The sequence below is a fragment of the Opisthocomus hoazin genome, chromosome Z (assembly GCF_030867145.1).
Source record: "Opisthocomus hoazin isolate bOpiHoa1 chromosome Z, bOpiHoa1.hap1, whole genome shotgun sequence".
Taxonomy (NCBI): Eukaryota; Metazoa; Chordata; class Aves; order Opisthocomiformes; family Opisthocomidae; genus Opisthocomus; species Opisthocomus hoazin.
In genome coordinates, this window is record NC_134454.1 from 90,522,270 (window position 1) to 90,543,172 (window position 20,903).

Sequence of the window (20,903 nt, forward strand, 5' to 3'; positions counted from 1 at the left end):
TTGCCCCGGCCTTTGTGCGCGTGTGGGATGCGGATGGAGCCGGCACGCAGGCAGCGCGCGGGGCGGCTGGGAGCTGCCCGGATCGATCGCAGCGGTGTGGAGTGAATTAATGCGAGGCAGGCAGGCTGCCTGTCGCGGGCTGCGGGGCGCGGGGCGGTCTCGGCAGAAATCTGTTCTCCATATATTCTGCCCCGAAATGAAGTAGAGGCACTGCTCTTGCTTCCCGTGTTGCTAAACCCCAGTTCTTTCGGGTAAATGTTTGTGCCAAGTTACTGTTTCTTTTTAAGTGAAAATCTTAAATGTGGCAGCATGAAATTAAAGAAATTTAAATAGATATCCTTAAATTGTGTCTATCTTTAAACTACTTCAAGTAATAATCCATGTTATCCCTGGAAAGCAAAATGAATATGGAAAGTCTATAATAAGGAATATGCAATTGTCAGTTTTCATGAATGCATTCCTCGTAGGCTTATATTTCTGTTAGAGAGTTTTATTTAAAGCCAGATTAATTGAGTAAAACTTAATTAAACTTACATCGATTTAAATGGAAGTCTTCATTGAGTAAGGATAGTTTGATTGGACCCCAAAGACTGCTATTTATGTATGTGGTTGATCTTACCCGTGCAAGGTTTGACTAAAAAGAGCACAAGGAAGTAAAGCAAATAATTTTCTGCTGCAACATTTTAATGTATTAAATGAATAATGAGTTTAGGATGCTGCAGTAAATAGTAAATGGTAATAATGGTGTAAGTTTCTAATACAAGTATATCTCACTTAATTTTCTAGCATTTTCTAATAGGTCAACTGGCTTATTTCTAATACATTCAGGGTTTTAGGATCTTTTCACTTCCAAAATGTGGTTCTAAGAGACTTTTGGTGAATTGTGTAGAAAAAACTTGAGGCCGGGAATATGTGTTTCTTCTTACTGGATTTTCATTGGAAGGAAATGATAGTTTATTGCCTCAATAGTTGTGTGATGGCTGTTTTGTCCCCCTCTTTTGGCTTTATCCATTTGCTGTTTTTTGGGGAAAGTTTAATCAGTGTGATTTAAATAGATTTCTACTTCGATTTTTATTTTAATTGTAGAAAATTGTAATGAGCTTTTTTTATGCACTGTACTTAGAATTGACTCATGCAAAGGCCCTTATTTCCTTCCACTGCGTTATAACTAGTTTTGCTCAGCCCTTTAGAAAAGTGTAGCACACCTAATATGGAAAATCAGCCTCTTTTCAGCAACTCAGGGCTAGAAAGCAGGGAAGGAGGTGAGGTGATAATTAAATAAATGGAAGGCTTTTAATTTTTGCCTAGCCTAAGCCTACCATTTAGGCACTGCTAGACCCTTGGCTTCTACTGCATTTGGGTGTGCAACCACAGAAAATCCTCACTCCGAGATGAAAGCTCATCAGTCGGAGCCTTCATCCCATGCTGTTCAAAAGGCACACAAACCCTTCCCCCTTCTCTGGGGGTGGAAAGAAGTCGAAGCATTTGAAAGGGTGGAAGTGATATTTAGGGAACAGCTAGGTGCTTGAGACTGGCAGCTGATTGTACTAACTGCAGTGCAAAATGTAAAGCAGTGCTTAAAAAATAACCTCCCTCCCTCCCCCCCCACCCCACTGGCTGACCCCGGTGGGTGCGCACAAGTGAATAGTCGTGTTGGGACATCGTCGGTGCTTGAAGATGCAGACCAAGAAGTGTTTTGGCAAAGTGGTGCTGGAATCCGAGAAGTTGCCCCCTCCCTGGCAGGGCTCAAGGCCAGGTTGGACGGGGGTCTGAGCACGCTGGGCTGGTGGAAGGGGTCCCTGCCCATGACCGGGGGGTGGAACCAGATGATCTATGAGGTGCCTGCCAAGCCAAACCTCTGTGAGTCTGTGATCCTGCTGTCTGTCCGGAAGCTGGTGAAGACCCCACGGAGAGATGCCCGCGGGCTGCAACAGCTGCACCAGAGCAGTGAACTCCTTATTTTTAGAGATGTCCAGAATAAGGTTCAGGTGCAATTTGTAATTGTATGTGATGGCTGTGCAGTCATGCCAGCTAGCTTAATGAAGTGAGATGCTATTGATTCGGCAGTGTATTCCAGTCTGGTTGTGTATTTGTTGTCACTGGTTTTTATACGTGTTGACACGAGAAGGACGTTCAGAAAGTTATTAAAAGGTACTAGTTTCCTTATGAAGAGGTTACGCCAGAAGAAGGTTAGAAATTGCTCTCAGACAGTCACTGTGTTATCACAAGGTGTGAGTAATTACTTTGCTGTGAATACTTGGTATTTTAAAACAGTACTGAAGTAAGTACAATCTGGAATACTTGCGAGCGTGCTAACGTTTCTGGACTGGTTTAAAGATGACCCAGAGCTGAATGGCTTTCAGGTGTGGATTCACAAACCTTGTACGCAGCCAACAGATTCCCCCCCGGTGATTTATTACGATACCATCATCTTTTCATTAGTCAATGACATCCATATGTTTGGAGAAGGCTAGGAAGTTGCTAGACGAACTGAAGTAATGCACGTTAGTGATTTCGTGAAGGCGAGCTAAGAGCAGGAGAGGAGCAGCAGCAGGGGCAGCGGCCGTGCCCGGTGCCAAGCCGTTGCTTGGGGCTTGTGTTGGTCAGCTGGAGCTGTCTGCCTTCCGCAAGGCAGAGTGGGTTACAGAGACTGGATTCCTTGCTGAAATTGGGGTGGTGCTGACAAGGGGCCAGGGCCCTTTTCCCAGCAGGGCCTTAATGCCCCCATGGACTGCAAACCCGATGCCACGGTCGGTAAGGCAGCAATCTTCTGTAGTATAGGCTGACACAGGGAATGTACTGGGAGGAGAGAAATCTTAGCAGGACATCCCTTCAGTCTGCTCTTCAGCTTTGCTGAAGCTCTTTGGGGAGACTGTTGGTGAGGCTGTTCTTTTTCACCCATAGCAAAACATTTCTTTTGATGATGCTTTGACTGGATCGTGGTAAGGCTCAACTGCTAGATACCAGGGAATTATAACTTTAATCATGTGGCACCATTTAGTCTTTGTGATGTAGTTTCCAATAGCAACTGACAGATGCGTCCCAACCCAAATGACGTGGAATGAGTCAGCTGAATTAATGCGCTCTGAAAGTGGCGTAGAAAAACTGCACTTTTTTTGGTGAGAGAGGCGAACTATGGAGAGATGTAAGACAAGTTCTGCTGGAACTCTGTATTTTGTGGCTGAATAAGTCGTTAGTGTGCAATATATGTGCCTAATATTTTTAAGGATGCAAGAAGATGGCAGCGAAAGAGGAAAATACAAATTTTACTGTTTGGAAAAGACTTTTAAAGGATAGGTTTGTGAAAGGTCTGCATGCAGTACGAAGGGAAACCAGAAAGTAGTCACTCTGTGCTTTATCTGTGTTGCATAGAGTTACATTGCATGGTTTAGAATACCAAAAGATAACTACTGTTCTTTTTCCCTGATCTCAGGATGTTACCTACCAAAGTCGCTGACTTCTGTGGGTTTCCGGTTGTTTCTTTCAGCTGGAGTAACCACGGAAGCCATTCAGGCTGGCAGCGCAAGCCCAGATTCGTTGGGAACAGAAGCAAAAGTTCAGGAAGAAGATCATGATCTGGCGGATGATGACATCGCGGCAGGTGAGCATTAATCTAATGAATATGTTATTTTTTGACATACCAGGAACTGTGCAGAGGAGATGGAACGCTTTCTGCCAAACAGCATATTTTTCATGAGAAAATAAAATACTAAGGCTGCTTATGAATACGTGTGTGCCATTAGACATGAAGTTATTCAAAAGTGGAAAAGAGCTGTAGACAAACTGAACACCTGCTTAACTGTTACTGCTGTAATATTCCTGTTACTTCTGAATCATTACCTGTATTTGAATAGATGTGTCTTGAGCTTTTAAGTCGGCCTGCAGCCAACATGTTTAGCTTGCAGTTCTTGAGTATAAAGGCATTTCTATGATCCTTTCTAGTTATCCCTTAAATTATTTACCTTGGTGAAAGATCTGATATAAGGGTGCTACCGTCAGTCTGCTTGACCAAACTGAGGTTTCTTTCAGCAAGTAAGGGCCTCTAGTTTTCACACATAGAATTGGAGTGTGTTTCATTTCTGCAATATTCGTATAGCTTTCTACTGTTGTTGTAGCTTACTCTAGACTGCCAGATAAGGCCAAGAGTTCTGGTCCATCAAGGCATATTCTGAAATGACAGATCATACAAAAATATGCATTTAATTATAAGCAGTTATCTTTTGATTCTTTATTTGTGCTTATTTATGCAGTGTCATAAGGAAACCATGTTTGATATAAATATCCTTGGAATTTGAATGACTACAGCATGTATTTTAGCATAGCATACTGCAGATTATAGAGCGTGAAAGCAGTCTCTCTTTTATTTTTTTTGACTGAGCTTTGTATAGATTTTTGTGAAAGTCTAAAAGAAAACTGGTTATTTCTATTGACTTGCAGAGGGTTAGTATGGCAGGTCTAGTTCTGGGTCAAGTCTCTGGTTGAAGGTGCCTGACACAGGGGTGCTGCTGGCGGAAGAACAGCCTGTCTTGAGCAGGGAGCATGAACACAGGCTGGGAGTGAAAGGCTGGCTGGGAACAGCCAAGAGGGAGGTAGGATGCTGGGGACGTCTTTAGCAGCTGGGGGACGATGCCAGACTTGTCAAGAAAAAGTAACAAATAGAGCATGGACCCTCGGAAGAAATCAGTGAATGAATGGGCTCGGCATACCCTGGAACACCGATTTCCGCAGCGTACTCAGGTCAGTGTTCCCTTCGGAGCGTTACACCGTCTCCTTGGCTCCACATCTGTTAGAGGCCTTCTGGCTCTTTTTCTGAAGCTGTAGCAACAGCAGAGTTACAACACATGCTTGTTTGTATCTGGGACAGCTTTCTGCCCTTCGATGTCATCTGCTCTTTTCACGGGAAAGAGACTGAAGCTGGGATGCTTGAACGGAGTAAGCTCCAAATTCGGTGCGGTGTGCGCTAGGCGGTTGGCTTCTGAGGTTTTGGGGAAGGCGTCCGCTACGTTGCCACAGTCTGCTGGTGCCAACAGCTTTATTTACAGAGAAAGCGGTTCTCTTACGAAAAGCAGTTGAGCTTTGAAAAAGTATCTTCAGTAAAGATGACATTTTGGTCTACAACTGAATACAACTAGTTTTGTGCTGGTAGAATAAAAAAAAAAGTTTTGAGACAATTTAAACTTAACCTTATCTTCAAAAAATGGTGCAGCTTGTTTCGACAGTGGTCCTACTAAGGTAATATTTATTGATTGACTGCACAAAGTACTGCTGGTGTGCAGTGGTCAACAGGATTTTTTCAGTTCAAATTGAAATTCACCAAATGCTTTCATTTATCCAAACAATTTTTTAAAAGGATCACTTTCACTTCGGTCCTTTTAGAGATTAAAGCATTTTAGCTTAGCTGGCTGAAAAGCACTGAAGCCTGTTTCTGGAAGATACTTCAGTAATACACTACGGTGCCTCTTAAGCATTTTAAAATACACACAGAGGAGGTATTTAGAAAATTGGGTCTGTCTTCAAATGCACTGAAAACACGTTCAAGAATAGTCTTGTGATGTAGTAGGAGTATTTATTGCTGTCTGTAATGCCTGAAAGGCTTTTCTGGATAACTGAAAGTAGAGCAAATGTGCGTAAATAATTCACATGTGAACAGCAGCACTTTTTCCTAGTTGGGCATAAGATCTACTGGCTTCAGTGGTCAACATTTGCAATTAATCACGATCATAAATTGGATTTTTCAAATTTTTTTTTCATCCTGTAATTTGCAATCTGCTTTATTTTCAGTGCGATTTTAGGATCCAAGATAGCATCTAAATTTTATTTTAGAAATCCAAATTTCCTTTATTTACTGGAAAAAAGATGAGCAAGATACAAGAAAAGAAAACAAACACCACTAACACAGTACTGTTACATATTTGGAAATACAGAGATCTGTCTTTGTGTTTCGACACAAGTGCCGCAGCACCTATGGGGGTCGTGTGACACGGGCATGGCTGAGGTGGCAGGGATAAATGACCCAATGTCACGGAGGCTGTGGAAAAGGCAGCCCTGTAGTGCAGCACTACCTTTATGGACAGATTTTTTTACTTACAAAGAAAATGAGAGGACAGCATAAACAGACTGTCTTTAAAAATCCACCAAGTTTACCCTGTGGAGCTGGTCTGGACATGAAGAACTTCCAGGACGTAACTTTTAGCTTGCAGAAGTGCTTGCCTCTGAGCTGTGCAACGTTAGCTTAGTAATGGAAATAAATAATGTATTGGGGCACAATATGATATAGATATTCTGAATATTGTATGGGTTGCTCTTATCCCTAATCAAGAGAAACTTGTAGCAAGTTGAGGATTGCTTCAGTTGTAATGAATTCCCAGGGTACCTGTAGGCGTTCCCAGGCTTACGCGCGTGCCCCGTGGGTGCCGTTCGGTATTGCTGGGGTAGGAATGCCAAGTTTCGGTGAAGACCTTGCTGCTGATGGTGCCATGCACAATGAAAGAAGGCTCGCCATGAAGAGCTGATTCTCAGCTCTGTTCTGTGAGTTTAGACAACACCGCCAGCCTCTTCGGCTTTGCGTAATCACATTTTGTAGCGATGACCTTATTCGCATCAGTATTGACAATGACACTTGCAAAGCACAAACCCACTCCTGGTGCTAATTAAACAGTGGATTTTTTTAAATACTTTTTCCCCTTCTGTGAACTCTGAATGGCATGTACAGCCAGCTCAGCTGCAAAGGCTGGAGAAGTGCAGTCTGCCTTGGTTTTCTAGATACAAGTTTTTCGAAATACACCTCTCTGACTGTTAAATCTGCACGTGGATGGCTTCATCGCCCGTGCTTCGCCCTGCAGCGAGCTCAGCCGAGCCGCTGCTGCTGCAGTGCTGTGGTGGGAGAGAAGGTACGTGCTGGAACTCGTTTGGGCCTTGCTCTCGCCATGGTTCGAAGCAGCGGTGCCCCGTGTGTGTGTGCGAGGCGGAAGCGGTCGCCAGCCCCAGGAGTTGTGCTGGAGGGTTTGGTCTGCTTCTGAGAGAGTTGGGGGAGTTTTGTGTAAGACATGGGAGAGAGGGTTAGATGTCCTTGGAGTGTTGTTCTGACCTTAGCCAACAGATTTTGTGCCCCTTGGTTGGTTTGGTTACAAAATCTGTTGTCTGCTATTAAACAGTAAACAGTTTATGTTTTTTCTATGCTTTGTTTTGAATAGCTGTATGAAAATAAAATGTCGGTGGGTGGGAAATTCGAGGCACAGGCTGCTGTGACTGCTCTTGTGCCTGCTCCTAGGAGGGAGCTCTGCCCCGAGGAACAGAAACCTAGCACTGACAGCTCCCTTTGACAACACTCCCGCAGGTGGCCTGACAGGTAACCAAACAAAGTTAAATACACTGTTACTGGACCAGTTATTCTGTTTTGGTATTTCTAGAAATAAAAGCAGTAACAGATACAATGTTCATTCTATTCCACTTGAGCCAACATAAACATTTATCGTGTTAGGAAGCGCTGTGATGTGGCATAGTCAGTCAGTGGGCACTGAGTTGAAATGCAGTTTATTCCGAAGGATCTGCCAGTCCGAAAAGGTGGGAGACAGGGAATGTGACCTGCTTTAGCTACAGAGATGAGGCTCACTGTCTGGTCCAGCCTGTCTTCTCCTGCATGCTGCTGTGACACAGCAGTGCACAGAACGAGAGGAAAGAATGGTCAGCCTGCTCCTTGTCCCTTGGTGATCCCTTGCACAGAGAGAGAAAGATCTGTTTGAAAATGTCTTGTGGCGGGGTAAGGCAGCAGACAGATGCTTTAAAAATACTCTTTGTTTGGCTGTGTAACCAAGAGGGGTCTCGGTCAAGCAGACTCTTACGTCTGACTTGTGCATTGTACAGACACTGCGATGGCTGATACGAGAGGGTGCCAGCAGTCAGTAGTGCACAATGGGAGGAAAGAAAAAAATCTAGGAATGCTACTGATTAATGTTCATCAACTTGAAAATTTAATCTTTTAAATCTCTTCTGCCAATATTCACAGATCTATTTTTGTGCATAATGAGTAGTATTTTTAAGCAATAATTATCCTTTAACTGGCAAAGTCAGAAGCAAGAAATATTGCTGGATTAACCTGTACTCTGAACTGAAAAATGGCTCTTTAATCGGTGACAGCACTTGTGTGTGTGTGTGTGTCTGTTTGAAGTAGTTTTAAATTAGGTGATGTCTTATTTTTCTCTGTGTGTTATTACAATTTTTTATTCAAAGGCCTACACTGGAGTAGGAGAAGATATTTCAACCAACTGTGAACTGGAAGTTGGGGACAGTCATGTGTGAAGTCATACACTAGGCTTTTTTTTCTTTTGTTAAATTTTTGAGGATATATTGAGCTTCTGTACTACTTTGGTGATTCAGTTTCATCCTCTTTCTTGCTGCTGGAGCTGGACTTCTTTGAAGCAGGAGCGACAGGTGCCGTTGCCCACTGTGTCCCTCCCGTTACCAGCCAGACTTCCACTGAAAACTTGGGGTGGAGTGGAGGTACCCAACAAACGCAGCCATCTGCCATCCCCAGCAAACACGCCAGTGGCCCGCTGTTCAGCACAATGCGGGTGCCAAAAGAGTCAGTCGCTGGACAAGGCTCCTGCTGGGTTTCTTTTAAGTAGGTTGGACTGAACCTAGGCACCTTCCACAAACCCTGTCCCCATACATTTTTGTATCTCCAAAGCCCACCGTTGAGAGATCAAAGAAGCTTTTAATTTATATTTAATCACTCACTGGAAAACTGTCTACCGTATCATGCACTGACTGTTGTGTAAAACTCCAGAAAAGTGAGGTTTTATCATCTAAAGCAAACTTTATCCCTTTCAGATGCTAATTACGAAAACAGAGAGAATACACCCTGACTCATTTCTGTCACTCGGTCTTTTCTGTTACAATGAAAAATGGAATGTGAATTCACAGATACAGGTTATTTAACATGTAAAGGTTGTTTTTAATGGGAGTTTTTGCGTGTACTAACAGGAATTTTGAAGCACCTTGAGAAATGTGTCTAATAGATAAATGTATACCCAGTTAATTGGGAATCTCGGTTCCTACAATTTGTAATAGTCCACAAGGAGGCATGAAGTTATGGGTGGTAAAATTCTGTTCCTTTTTTTTCCCCCTTAAAAAAAGGAAACGTAATTCATGTAAAAACACGGGGTTTTTTTCAGCCAAGTTGCATGTGTTTGAAAAGATAGGGCATCTGCCAGTCAAGCAGATGTCGCCCCGTAAGCGCCATGAAGAGCCCTGCTCTGTGTGAGGGGGTTGTGGGCTTGACATCTGTCTGAGCGGCGTCTGTCAGCGCTGGGAGAGCGCTCGGGTCGTCGTTAGGGAAGAGCTAATCCGCGCAGGCGGGGTTCTCGGGGGGCTGGCGGGGTGGCTTCCCGTGAGCGGAGCGGAGCAGAGCGCTGCGGTGCCCGGCGGCAGTGCCCGTCCCAGCCGGGGCTGGGCGAGGGCTGCCAACCGCGCTTCAGCTACAGCGCTTGTACCCGGCACTTCTAAAATGACCGTAGACTGAAAAAGAGAAAAAATAATTCAGAGTGCCTGGGGTGAAAAAGCAAGCAGACTTGCATAAAAATTTCAATATTAGTTGCTTAACAAAAGGCAATATAGGTAGGTTTTAAGCTCCAACTCGGATTGCAGCGTCGTTACAGATCCTTGTCCCCCGTGGGGAAGCAGCATCCGTTCTCCTTCAGCTTGAGCTGAGCGCAGCAGAGCCCGGCCGGGCGTGCCAGCGCGGTGCTGTTCAGCAGCGGGCTGCCAGCTGGAAGGGGTCATCGCGGGAGCCCCTTCGCAGGGGGTGTGCAGACCCCGGACTGTGGTCGCTGGTCTGCAGCAGGTGATGTGTAGCCGAGGTTGAGACATTAGAGCTGCTGGCTGGTGCTGGGACAGCCCAGCCCCTCTGCCTGCCTCCATGACAGCCCCAGTCCGCGGAGGGTGCAAACCGGGCCCAGCTGCTGTGCCTGGAGAGCAGGCATTTCTCTGTGCTAATTGCATTTACTATCTCTCTATTCTTACGTGTTTACAGAATCACAGCATGGTTGGGGTTGGCAGGGCCCTCTGTGGGTCACCCAGTCCAACCCCCTGCCCAAGCAGGGTCACCCAGAGCAGGCTGCACAGCACTGCGTCCAGGCGGGGCTGGAATATCTCCAGAGAAGGAGACTCCACAGCCTCCCTGGGCAGCCTGGGCCAGGGCTCCGTCACCCTCAGAGGGAAGAAGTTCTTCCTCATCTTCAGCTGGAACTTCCTCTGCTTCTGGTTGTGGTGTGGTGTACTAATTTAGAGGCCACAACTTATATCACGGGAGCGAGAAAGCGGTATATTGCATGAAAGCTGCGCTTGCAGACAGGGTGGTTTTGAAGAAAGGCTGTGTTGGATGTTGGTCTCTTTAGTGGAGCACAAGAAGCGCTCTTTAACACACATTCATCTACAAATGCTTACTTCTGCATTTGAAAGAGAACTTTTTTCGTTTAGTTTTGTACACTTTCAGATACCTGGACTTGTTTGGTGGTATACAGCTTAATACAAAGCTTTGCATGGTGTGTCTAAGTGGTATCAGTCCTTACACCGCCGTATTTTGTGTGGGAAAGTGGGAAGTCGGGGTCAGCGTGTGCGTGGTATGTCAGTACGTTGTGAAAATCCATCTGGGACTCTTGTCTGAACTTCTTTTGTTGTCTTGATGGCAGATGTCTTCTTCCAGCGCTGTGCAGTCTCCCTTTGTGCCACCGTGACTCTGAAAAATCGTATTAACTTGGGAAAAGTTGGTTCTCTTTGTCTTAGAAAAACATTTATACCTTAATTGTGGTGTTCTGGCTGCTCATCTTTTCTCAGTGACGTGGGGCAGAAATGCTTCAGTGTGATGTTTTCACTTGGTCAAAGACTTTTGAACTGTTACTGCAGTCAAAAAAATTATTTAGAATAATCTCTTCAGGCACAGAAGGGGAGTTTGAGAGGCACAGGTGCCAAAAGCAATGCCTTAAAATGGGTTTTTTTCTAGTGTTCTGGAGAGTCCTCATATTTTGGGTTTTTTATTCTGTTACATTTCATGTTTGGCTAGCGTTGCAACCAAAAACTTCGTAAGTCTCCCACATTTTGGCTTTTCTTTTTTTGGTTGTGATCGTAGCGTAATGACGTTGAAGTGTGTAGCAGGGAGATGCTTCCATCCGTACTCCAGCCCCGCAGAGCCCAAGCAGTCGCCGTAGCAGTGGCCGCTTCCCCCTGAGCAGCAGCTTGGTTAAAGGCAGCCGTGAAAGGAGAGGTGTAGTTGTGACCACAGCATTCCTTTACCTGCGGTCTCTTCCAGTGCTGGGAGAGTAAACTTTTCCATCACTGGCAGATCTTTTTCACGAGTTCTCAATAATTTTTCTGAAGGCGTTTTTTAGATAGATACAATTCTTCAGTTTTTACGTGCAAACCACGCTACTTCACGCAGGTTTTGCAGGGCCTGATGACAGGAGGAACATAAAACATGGAGGGTGTGGACTGAGGTCGCTATTGAGTGGATCAGGGAGCTGCTACCACAATTTTAGATGGTGAATCTTCCCCTGGGGTGACAGCAGCAGTGAAAAGCCAAAGCTGTACGAGGGGCCAGGCTGGCATTTAGAACAGCAAGCGGTGGGTACCAGTCTGCACCTGTAGGCTCCTGGCTTTGGGCCGCTGATTGATGAAAACAACTTGGAAGTTCTGAAGACCCGTTCCTGTGGGTGCTGTCTGATGGCAGTTTATTCTGAACGAAAGTATTTTTTGTGAAGATAGACATCTGCTTTGAAATTTATAGTGGGGTTTTGCAACATGTTTTAATAGCAGCTGATTTTGTAGCATTTTTCTGTACCTTCTTCTGGATAGTCAGGTTTTCAAGCTAGCAGGTTCAAAACGTCAATTGTCTACGTTGTATATGAAAAACCTGATAGAGGTTTAGAAAAAAAAAGCAAAACCTTATTGCTTAGGAAATTGTTTTCATATTTCAGCTGTAGTTTGGACAGCTGTAACTATTAAAAAATGAAACATAATGCAAACGTATTGAACTGTTAAAAGATTATAATTTCAATAGTACTTTTTATATGCACAAACTTTAGCTACTTAAGCAAGGGGGAAGGTGATTAAAGTTCATACATTTTGTTCTTTTATCGGTCTTTGCACTTTGATAAATAAATAGATCATCGCGGATTCAATAGGCCAATTGCAGCATATAATAGCTATTCAGAGGCAATTAAATTGCCTTTTTTCATGCCGGCGTGTGAGCCTGCCCTTTCACAACCTTCAACTTGATTCGTGGTGATTCAAAATTAACTGAAAAGTCTTGTTTGCTGACAGCTTAAAGCTTAATTGACTGAAAGCCAAATAGAGTGTGTTCTGTATTCAGCGCCGGAGCGTGTGCTGGAAGGCAGCGCCGGGGCCCCCTCGGCCCGTGCCAGGGTGGGGACCCCTTCGCGGCGCCGCGCATCGCGCCGACCGTGGTGGATGGCCTGCGGTGGATGGCCTGCGGTGGATGGCCTTCGGCTTGTGGGTGGCCGGCGCGGTTCCGGCACTGCCCCGGGGCTTCCTCCCTCCCGCACAAACCTGCCTTTCGAGGAGCTGCTTGGCTTTCCCGTTTGTAGCTGTGAGAGGGGACAGTGAACCAGAAAACGAGAAATGCCTCGTGTTGCTTTCACTGTTTGGTTGAAATGATCCACCGGAAGGTAAAGTCTGCTATAGCTTGAATAAAATTTTTGTGCCTGTTAAAGAATATTCGTATAAAGACTCTCTAGATGGCTAAACAAGCAACAAATAAATATTAAAATGTGTCTTAGTGGAATTCCTGTCCATCCGTAGGCGCAGGGGGAGATCTGAAATGTGTTGATGTAGCTATCCTGCTGTATCAGGGCATACCTGGAGCGCAGAGCCTGTACGGGGGGCTCTGGACCGGGGCTGGAAGCCTTTCAGTGTGGGTTAACCTGGGGGAAAATTCCTGATGAATTGTAACCTCAGCTCAGTCCGAATCCTCTTTGTGATGCTGCTGAAGGCTTTTCTTTTTCCCTCAATACTTCTGTCTAGAAGAACTGGTTTTGTTGAGGGGTGCTGCTCAACGCGACCTGCCATCCTTCCACCAGTCCCCCACCTGCAGGCTGGGGCCTGAAAGCCCCGCCTGCCCCTCCCGGGGACGGCGGGGGCGAAGCAGCGCAGGAGATGCCTGCAAATAAACATTTGGTGGAGGTTTTTTGTGTTCTAGAATGTTCTTAAGTATGTATTAAATAATTTCAAATTCAATAGTGTCTTTAAGCATTGGGAACGCATTTTCATCTGTGAAAATCAGAAAGGTCTTAAAAGCAAAATGCCTCCAATTGTCAGACAAGATATGATAGGTAAGTCAGAAAAATATAATGGCCCCTCACGTGTTTTCTCCTGTAAATTCTTAAAGTTCTGTTCATATCCATGTCAAATTTTAATATGTAGAAGTTAAAGAACATGGGTTCTGATGTTGCTCTATTTCTTATTGATTTCTTGGCAAATCATAGCTATCTAATTTCTTCTGCCTTCCTATTGATTTCCAATAGGAACAACATCTTTTCATAAAGCATCAGAAAAGTTGCCATTCGGTTTCAAAGTGACTGTAATGTAAAAGAGCTTTACTCTTAACGTTCCTTTCAATAAAATAATCATCATACTTCCGAACGCGAAGTCCGGATCGGCACCGGTTTTACTGAAGCCCTACTTCTATCTAGGGAGAGATGAAACTCAACAATAAATTTCTTTAATGTCTCTTATTAGCAGCCTATTAAATGCTGTTGAATAAAATATATCTGACGTTTACATTTAGCTGGCTTCACTTCTGTGCAAATTGGTTACATCCCAGTGTTAGCAGTGCAGCCTTCCACTGTTCTGTGAGATTTGGTTTCCCTGGTGGAATTACAAATTGCATATAATTTAATGGTAGAATTATTTAAATGCTCAGAGTTGTCATATGTTTAGAAAGCTTTCAGACAGACATCACTCCAGTTTTTCATAAGGCTGCTGGGCTCGGGAAGAAAACATGCTTTTCTACATAGAATAAGTACTTTTGCAGCCACCAGTCTGATCTGTTGCCATTTACTGGAATTTTCTCTGCTGCTGTGCTGTTCCTTTTATGACAGAATATTTCACAGTGCTGCAGGTCTGGGAGCACAAAATGGGTGAGGATGCTGCTTCCTCGCAGAGCCGAGAGCAGGGAGACAGTCAAAGACAAAATGGATTCTCTGCTGTGCAGGTGGGGGGGGTCGGGCACCTCTGATTTGGGGTGACTCGCTGGTTTTAGATTGCTGACTAAATGTCTCAAAACTTCCCTTATCAGAAGTGATATCTGAGAGATTATAATCAAAAATTTGAAGAGGTATGCTGAACATTTAAAATGCTTTTGTTTATGACTCGTTTATGTAGACAGTAATGAAAAGAAATACAGAGTTCTGGAAATTATGGCACAAAATTACATCTAAAAATTGAAATAGCAAGGTTAGAGGACAACTAATATTTACATCACTGATTTCTGTGGTTTTCGGATGTGGTATGAAACAATGAAATGTCACTGTGGTAAAATTTATTCTCAAGTTACTAGATACTTTGGGCTATGTGGCTTTTGACAGAATTAAATCAGTTTAAGATAATGATTGCTTAGTCGAGGTCATTGGTGAAAACCCACGCGTACCGAAGAGAACAGCTAATCTGTTTGCGTGCTGTTTGAAAGCAAACGGACATTTTCAGCGCAGAGTTCACGAAGCGTTGGGGAAAAAAGGAACATTTATTGCTAGGAGAAAACAGGGTAACCTCTATGCCTCTGTTTTCCGGAATGAAATTTATTGTTGCTTAACTTGCTTCAGGTATTCAGTAACTGTTGGATGTTTTGGTGGGGTTTTCTCGTTAGCACCTTACAGCCAGGCAGTGACTGACGACGGCAGCTTCGGCATTTGCAGTTGCGTAGGTGAAATCGGTTTGCTGCTGGCGTCGTGCAGCCCCGTTACCAAGGAAGAACTGGCGCTCAAGTTCATGTTTCCTACTGCAGAAGAAGTTGCAGCGAGGCCAGATGAGAACCTGTAACTGTATGAGAGTAATTAATGCGTGCCACCTCTCGCTAGTAGGAATCTGCCCGCGTGGAGAAGCAGCGGGGCTTTAGGCAGCGCAGCTCAGCATTGCGGGGTGCAGAACGTGTGTGGTAAGTCCTGTGCGCGTGGGTAAGCACGAGTAGAGCTGCACTACGCACCTGGCTTTTGCCTTGTTGCAAGATAAAGCCGAGTCACTTACACACTGTGTGTAAACCTTGCGGTGTGCTCGGTGCCCGCGCCGGGCTTGTCCGGCGGGGAGCGGTGTTCCCAGGCGCGCTGGGCCGCGGCGGCACGGTGCGGCAGAGCCGGGAGGTCCCGGGGCGCGGGGGGCCGCAGCGATGTCTGGTGGCTGCCCGGCAAGCTCAGGCGTTCAGCTTTTTAGGAAGAATGAGTGATGGCTAATGATTATTTAATGGCAGATCTCTGGGCTGAGAGGCACTTAGCGCTCGGTGCGTCCTGCAAAGCCTATTTCTCAGCGCTTCCGACAGGTTCATTTGGTCTCACCTTGAGTAGAGCAGTGCTGTATTGATCTCATTGGGGTGGATTTAAACACACTATCGGCTTAAAATAGCACCACCTATGCAGAAGAACATCAGGGCCTTAACCCTTCAGGCTGTCGATAGCTGCTGTGTGATGCTTTGGTTGGAGGCTAACAGATTCCTGGCGGGTTTCCTTCTCCTGAAAACTGCTGGGTTTAATTAACAAGCACGCCGCGATGCTTCGGTAGCGCGTGTTGCGCGGTGCCCTGTGGGGCTAAGCCCTGTGGGGCTAAGCCCTGTGTGGCTAAGCGCTGGGGAGTTACGCGTGGGCTCTGACCGCCCCGGGGGTCTGACCGGGGGTCAGCCGAGGGGTCAGGCCCTGGGGTTTGAGAGAGGGGTTGAAATGACACGTTCAACGAAGATGAGCTGTTTGTCTTTTTTTCAGTTTTTGTAAGTGTTTGGATGGCTGCAACAGTCTTTTCTGAAAAGAATGCTCTGCACTACCCTAATACGAATTATTATTCACCGTGGGAGGTTTTATGATTCTCCTCTTTGTCAGAGTTGCTGCAGCTGGCTACCTGCGTAAACCACATTACTGACATTACACAGGGAATAGGTTATCAGCCAGCAAACCAGGAAACATCCTCCCTTTAATCATACAGCGCTATGTGACATGCTGGTATTTAGTTATTAAAATTGTCTGTTGTAAGATCTCCTATGAAATATTGAAAAAAATAAGGTTTAAACGCTTCACGTTTGTAGAGTAGTAACAAAGCTCCGTTATTCCAAATACTTTGCTGCAGACACGAGAAGAAAATACCAAGCCAGGCATTATGAAACAAATCAGCTCAGCATGCCAGTAGGGAGGAGACCTTTGGGGAGGAAAACCAAAAAAAACCCACAGCCCCCCGAGAAACAGCATTTGCTGTTATTCCAGAGCAGTTCTTTTGCTCATCCTCACCTAAATTTATTTTCAAATGGTGTTATCAAGTCCTCTGTCACTATCTAAGCACGTACCTATCTCTTTTTAAAACATGTACCTTATCAGTGAGAACAATAAAGTGCAGGGAATTTTCATGGAACGTATTGGGTGTTTTCTTGCGTAGCACTCTGCCCTGTATAGTAGTTATTTAGCAGATATCTTTATAAAACACAGCAAGAGATTGAATTTAGAAATATGAATTGTTACGGCACTAAAATGCTTACACTTCTTTTCATGAGTAAATTTTATTCAAACAGTGTGCATCTCAACTACATATGGACAATGCTGTGGTGCAGTTTGTTTTTTAATCTTTTCTAGTTCTCAGTTACAGGAATAGTAAAAAGATTGATTACCCAAGGTGTGATGCCTTAATCGACAAGCTGCTGCTTGAGATCGTGCTTGCTTTTCCCCTCTCCTGTGTGCTTGCTGGAACAGCCCAATTGGAAGTACTATGAAAACAGCAAAAATGAAAATGATAAAAAATGCTTAATAAGCATGGAAGATAAATACCAGGTTTTGGAGTTGGCCATCGCAGGTAGTCTCCTTACCCGCTGTCCCACTGTGGTGCCAGATTTCTGTGTGGTGTTCACCTGCCACATATTGACTGTCATGGCGGCAGTCATGGAATTTTATTTTTTTTTTTAATGTGAGAGGGGAATAATATTAGTTTTGCAAAATATGTGAGCTTTCAGTCTGCGCTCATGTAAATCTCATCACTATAGTGAAGACACTGGAACTGCTCTGGCTTACGAGAGGTAAGGGTGACAGCTTCAGGAATGTGTCACTTTTCCGTATTCACAGATATTTTTTCACTGTCAATGAACAAAAGGCTGAAAATAGCAAGAAGTTTCTCCGCAGAGAAAAGCTTTTGGACTAGATGACCCACAGAGGTCCCTTCCAGCCCCTACCATTCTGTGATTCTGTGATTTGTGTTTTTCTTGTAAGAGGCAGGAGAATGAGTGCAGAAGTTACAGCTTGACAAAGGTAGCTTTGGCTTTGGCACGCACCTGGTGACGCATCTCGCCTCGGCGTGCGTGCCTTCTCAGCTTGTCTTTGTACGATGTTCTACGTGAAGAGGTTTCTCCCTGGGATTTAGCACTGTCCTCAGCACAGGTGATCGGAATGTGTCTGGTGAGGGGACTGGAGCATCTCTCCTAAGAGGAGAGGCTGAGGGAGCTGGGCTTGTTCAGCCTGGAGAAGAGAAGGCTGAGAGGGGACCTTAGAAATGCCTCTAAATATCTGCAGGGTGGGTGTCAGGAGGACAGGGCCAGACTCTTTCCAGTGGTGCCCAGCGACAGGACAAGGGGCAATGGGCACAAACTGAAGCAGAGGAAGCTCCAGCTGAAGATGAGGAAGAACTTCTTCCCTCTGAGGGTGACGGAGCCCTGGCCCAGGCTGCCCAGGGAGGCTGTGGAGTCTCCTTCTCTGGAGATATTCCAGCCCCGCCTGGCCGCGGTGCTGTGCAGCCTGCGCTGGGTGACCCTGCTTGGGCAGGGGGTTGGACTGGGTGACCCACAGAGGTCCCTTCCAATCCCTGCCATTCTGTGATTCTGTGAAATAGGGAAAGGCACTGTGAGAATTCACTGTGCTGGCACTGGGCTGGCAGAGCTCGCCCGGAGAAGTTCCCGACCCTCCGCTGGTGTTGGCACGTCCGGGCAGGAGCTCTGGCTCCCGCAGGGAGGCTGCACGCTCGGAAGGGCTCGCAGGGAAGGTGGCCGGGGGCACAGGTTTACTTTTCCTGCTGTTGGACCAGATTTTCTCACGCGTGTTGCGTTTATGCTGTGATAGTAGGAACAGATAATATTTAGGAAAATGTATCTGGAGTTACCAGCCTGTGTCGGAAAGACCTGTGCCCAAAAGCCATGGGGGTTTTTTGGGGGGGTTTGGGTGTGCTGGTGGTTTGGTTTGTGTTGCTGCTCTTGCTGTGATGGGAAGGTGCTTGGTTTTTTTATACAAAACCAGGTGGTTATTCTGAACTAAGCCAAACTGTTGAGAGGAGAAGTGACCATATGGAGTGACTTCACGTTTTTCTCGCGGTGCGTTGGGGGTAAGCTGGCGGGAGCTGGGCCAGGCAAGGCGGCCGGAGCCCCCGGCAGCACCCCCGGTCCCCGGCAGCACCCCCGGTCCCCGGCAGCACCCCCGGCCGAGCGGGGCTGGCGGCGGGCCCTGCGCGGCGGGGCCGGAGGAGGGAGCTGCGCGTGCAGGAATGGCTGCGCTGCGCGGCCAGCTTGGCAATCGGTCAGCGCAGGTCGCAAAGGGTGAGGTGATGGACGTTGTTTCCTCTCTTCCCACCTTATCCCCCCGGTCACTTTGAGTGGTGTTAGTCCTTCAGAACGTTTTTCAGTTTGGGTTTGTTGAGCTCTCTGGCTTTGTAAGCTGTCAGGAGGTGCAGATGTGACTGTAATTATTTTTCTGTGTATAATATTAAGAACTAGAAATGCAGACAAGCTCATAGCATGGCCTTGGCTGGTTGAAGAATCCCAGACAGTTAAGGGTGAGTATCTCTGAGGCATGTTTAGGATTTAGTTTTCTTAAAGTGTTTTGCTTTTTCCTTTTTAGGTTACAAACAGAACATTATACAAATTTATTTAGTGTAGGAAAACAGTCAATTGACACGAAGAAATATTTTAAATTGTTGACAGCCAAGATGAATGTAAGCAGAACTGCATTCCCCCCCGCAGCCCTTGTGCGGTCTGGTATAATATCCCGTATAGCGCAGAGGAGCGATTACCATTCCAAACGCGAGCAGTTTCAGTGGCCGTTGCCAGAAGTCCTGTCCCTGCCACAGTCTGGTGTGCGTTCACTTCCTCCCTGGCATCTGGGAAAGGACTGTGAGGATTTTCTGTATTATCTAACTGTATATTTTTTTAGGCATGAAAGAGAGGAAAAGGAAGGAGAACAGAAATCCTCATCCCAGCCTGCCCGGTTACAAACCTCCGCTCCATGTATAAATGGAAACCTCGACAAAAGCAGGGCAGAGAGGGGGACCTGGCAGGCAGGAGGGAAAGGTGATGGTGCCCTTCATGGAGTTCAGTGTGCAAGCTTTCATCTACAGATAGCAACTTCTGAGTGTGTCCGTTCGGCGCTGGGAAATGTGAGCTGTGACAGCAGTCGAGAGGGCTTTGGTTGTCAGTTTTCTTTGTACCCTCCAGACAGCAGATTGGGATGCGAGGTCTGAGTTCTATGCCACGCTTAGTATGAAGTACATTTGTGGTCTCGAGCAAATTACTTGATTCATTTCAAATATGTTCTATATTTTCAAAGTATTCTCGGTTTGAAGAGCTTACCGCCACCGACAGCCCGCAGAGCCTTGCTGTGGCACGCTTGACGCGGTTCGTCTGTGCTGTCTTGGAGCAGCTCTCGGCTGTCGGAGCGTATGGCCGTGGAAGTGGGGCTGCTGCAACATCTTTCCTGGGTTTTTTTCACTTTAAAGAACATTATGCACATGAAATGTCGTGAGTAAATCTCAGGGATGACACATTGAAATTATTGGGCGTAATCGCAACCCCGTAGTTAACTGTGGTGGGCTGTGGTTCCGCACGCTGGGGCTGGGTGGCTCGCCGTGGTGGTGGCCCTTTGATGGAGAGGGCTGGGGCTGCCTCAGGCTGCCCTTCTGTGCTGAAACGCGTTCAGGCAATGTGTTTGGTGATAATAAATGGGTCTGGCACCTACTTCTGCAGGCTTTAGTTCCTACTACAGTACGGGAGCCCCATCAGCACGCGCCTAAGAGCAGATCTGAAGTACCTGGTAGCAGTCCATCTCTCATAAAACCGCCTGCAGCCTTAATTCAAATCCATCGATTCCTATTCCAGTTAAACCTGGAGAACTTAATTTGTCTTTTAATCCTTTTATTGTAAGCTAGGATAAAATTAATTTTACCCAAGAACTGTGCAAAGCCAATTAACATGATCTTTAGAGTTATTTAGTAAAGTGCTTCAAACTGTTAAATTTATCCTGACCTCATGGCTGCACTCTCTGACTGCTTTTTAAATGAAGTAATCAATATCTCGCAGCCTTTTAAACAATTTGAACTTCTGAAATATTTTACCTATATTTTAAACACTTCATAAATACGCTTCGTGGGATCTGTAAAGCTGTCTCCTCTGAGCAGCAGCGTGTGTGTTTCAAAAACTGATATATTTTGAAATATTTCATGCGGTCGTTGCGCCTGAAGAAAACCCCGCGGGGCGAACGCATGGGCATGATCGGTTTCTCCGTTGGCGCGGATCCGGAAGGGTGGTATTGTTACAACTGAAATGCAGAACGTTTTTGTCCTTTCATCAGTGCAGCTTCTGTTTTCCACACAGAGCTCTTTGAGGTTATTAATTTTCTTACTGTGATAGGGTGATCAACCGTCCTGTCAAGAAAATGGATCTCTGTGTCACCCTT

The 20,903-nt window shown here is 45.7% G+C and overlaps 1 protein-coding gene across 2 annotated transcripts in view; it reads left to right on the plus strand.

Moving 5' to 3' along the window:
• Window positions 1–20,903, plus strand: part of LOC104339069 (WD repeat-containing protein 7) — a 128,688-nt gene that overhangs the window by 46,700 nt on the left and 61,085 nt on the right. For both annotated transcript variants that reach the window (XM_075410819.1, XM_075410820.1), the window contains one exon: window positions 3,488–3,601. In XM_075410819.1, the coding sequence (XP_075266934.1) occupies window positions 3,488–3,601 (114 nt within the window). The remainder of the gene's footprint in view (window positions 1–3,487; window positions 3,602–20,903) is intronic.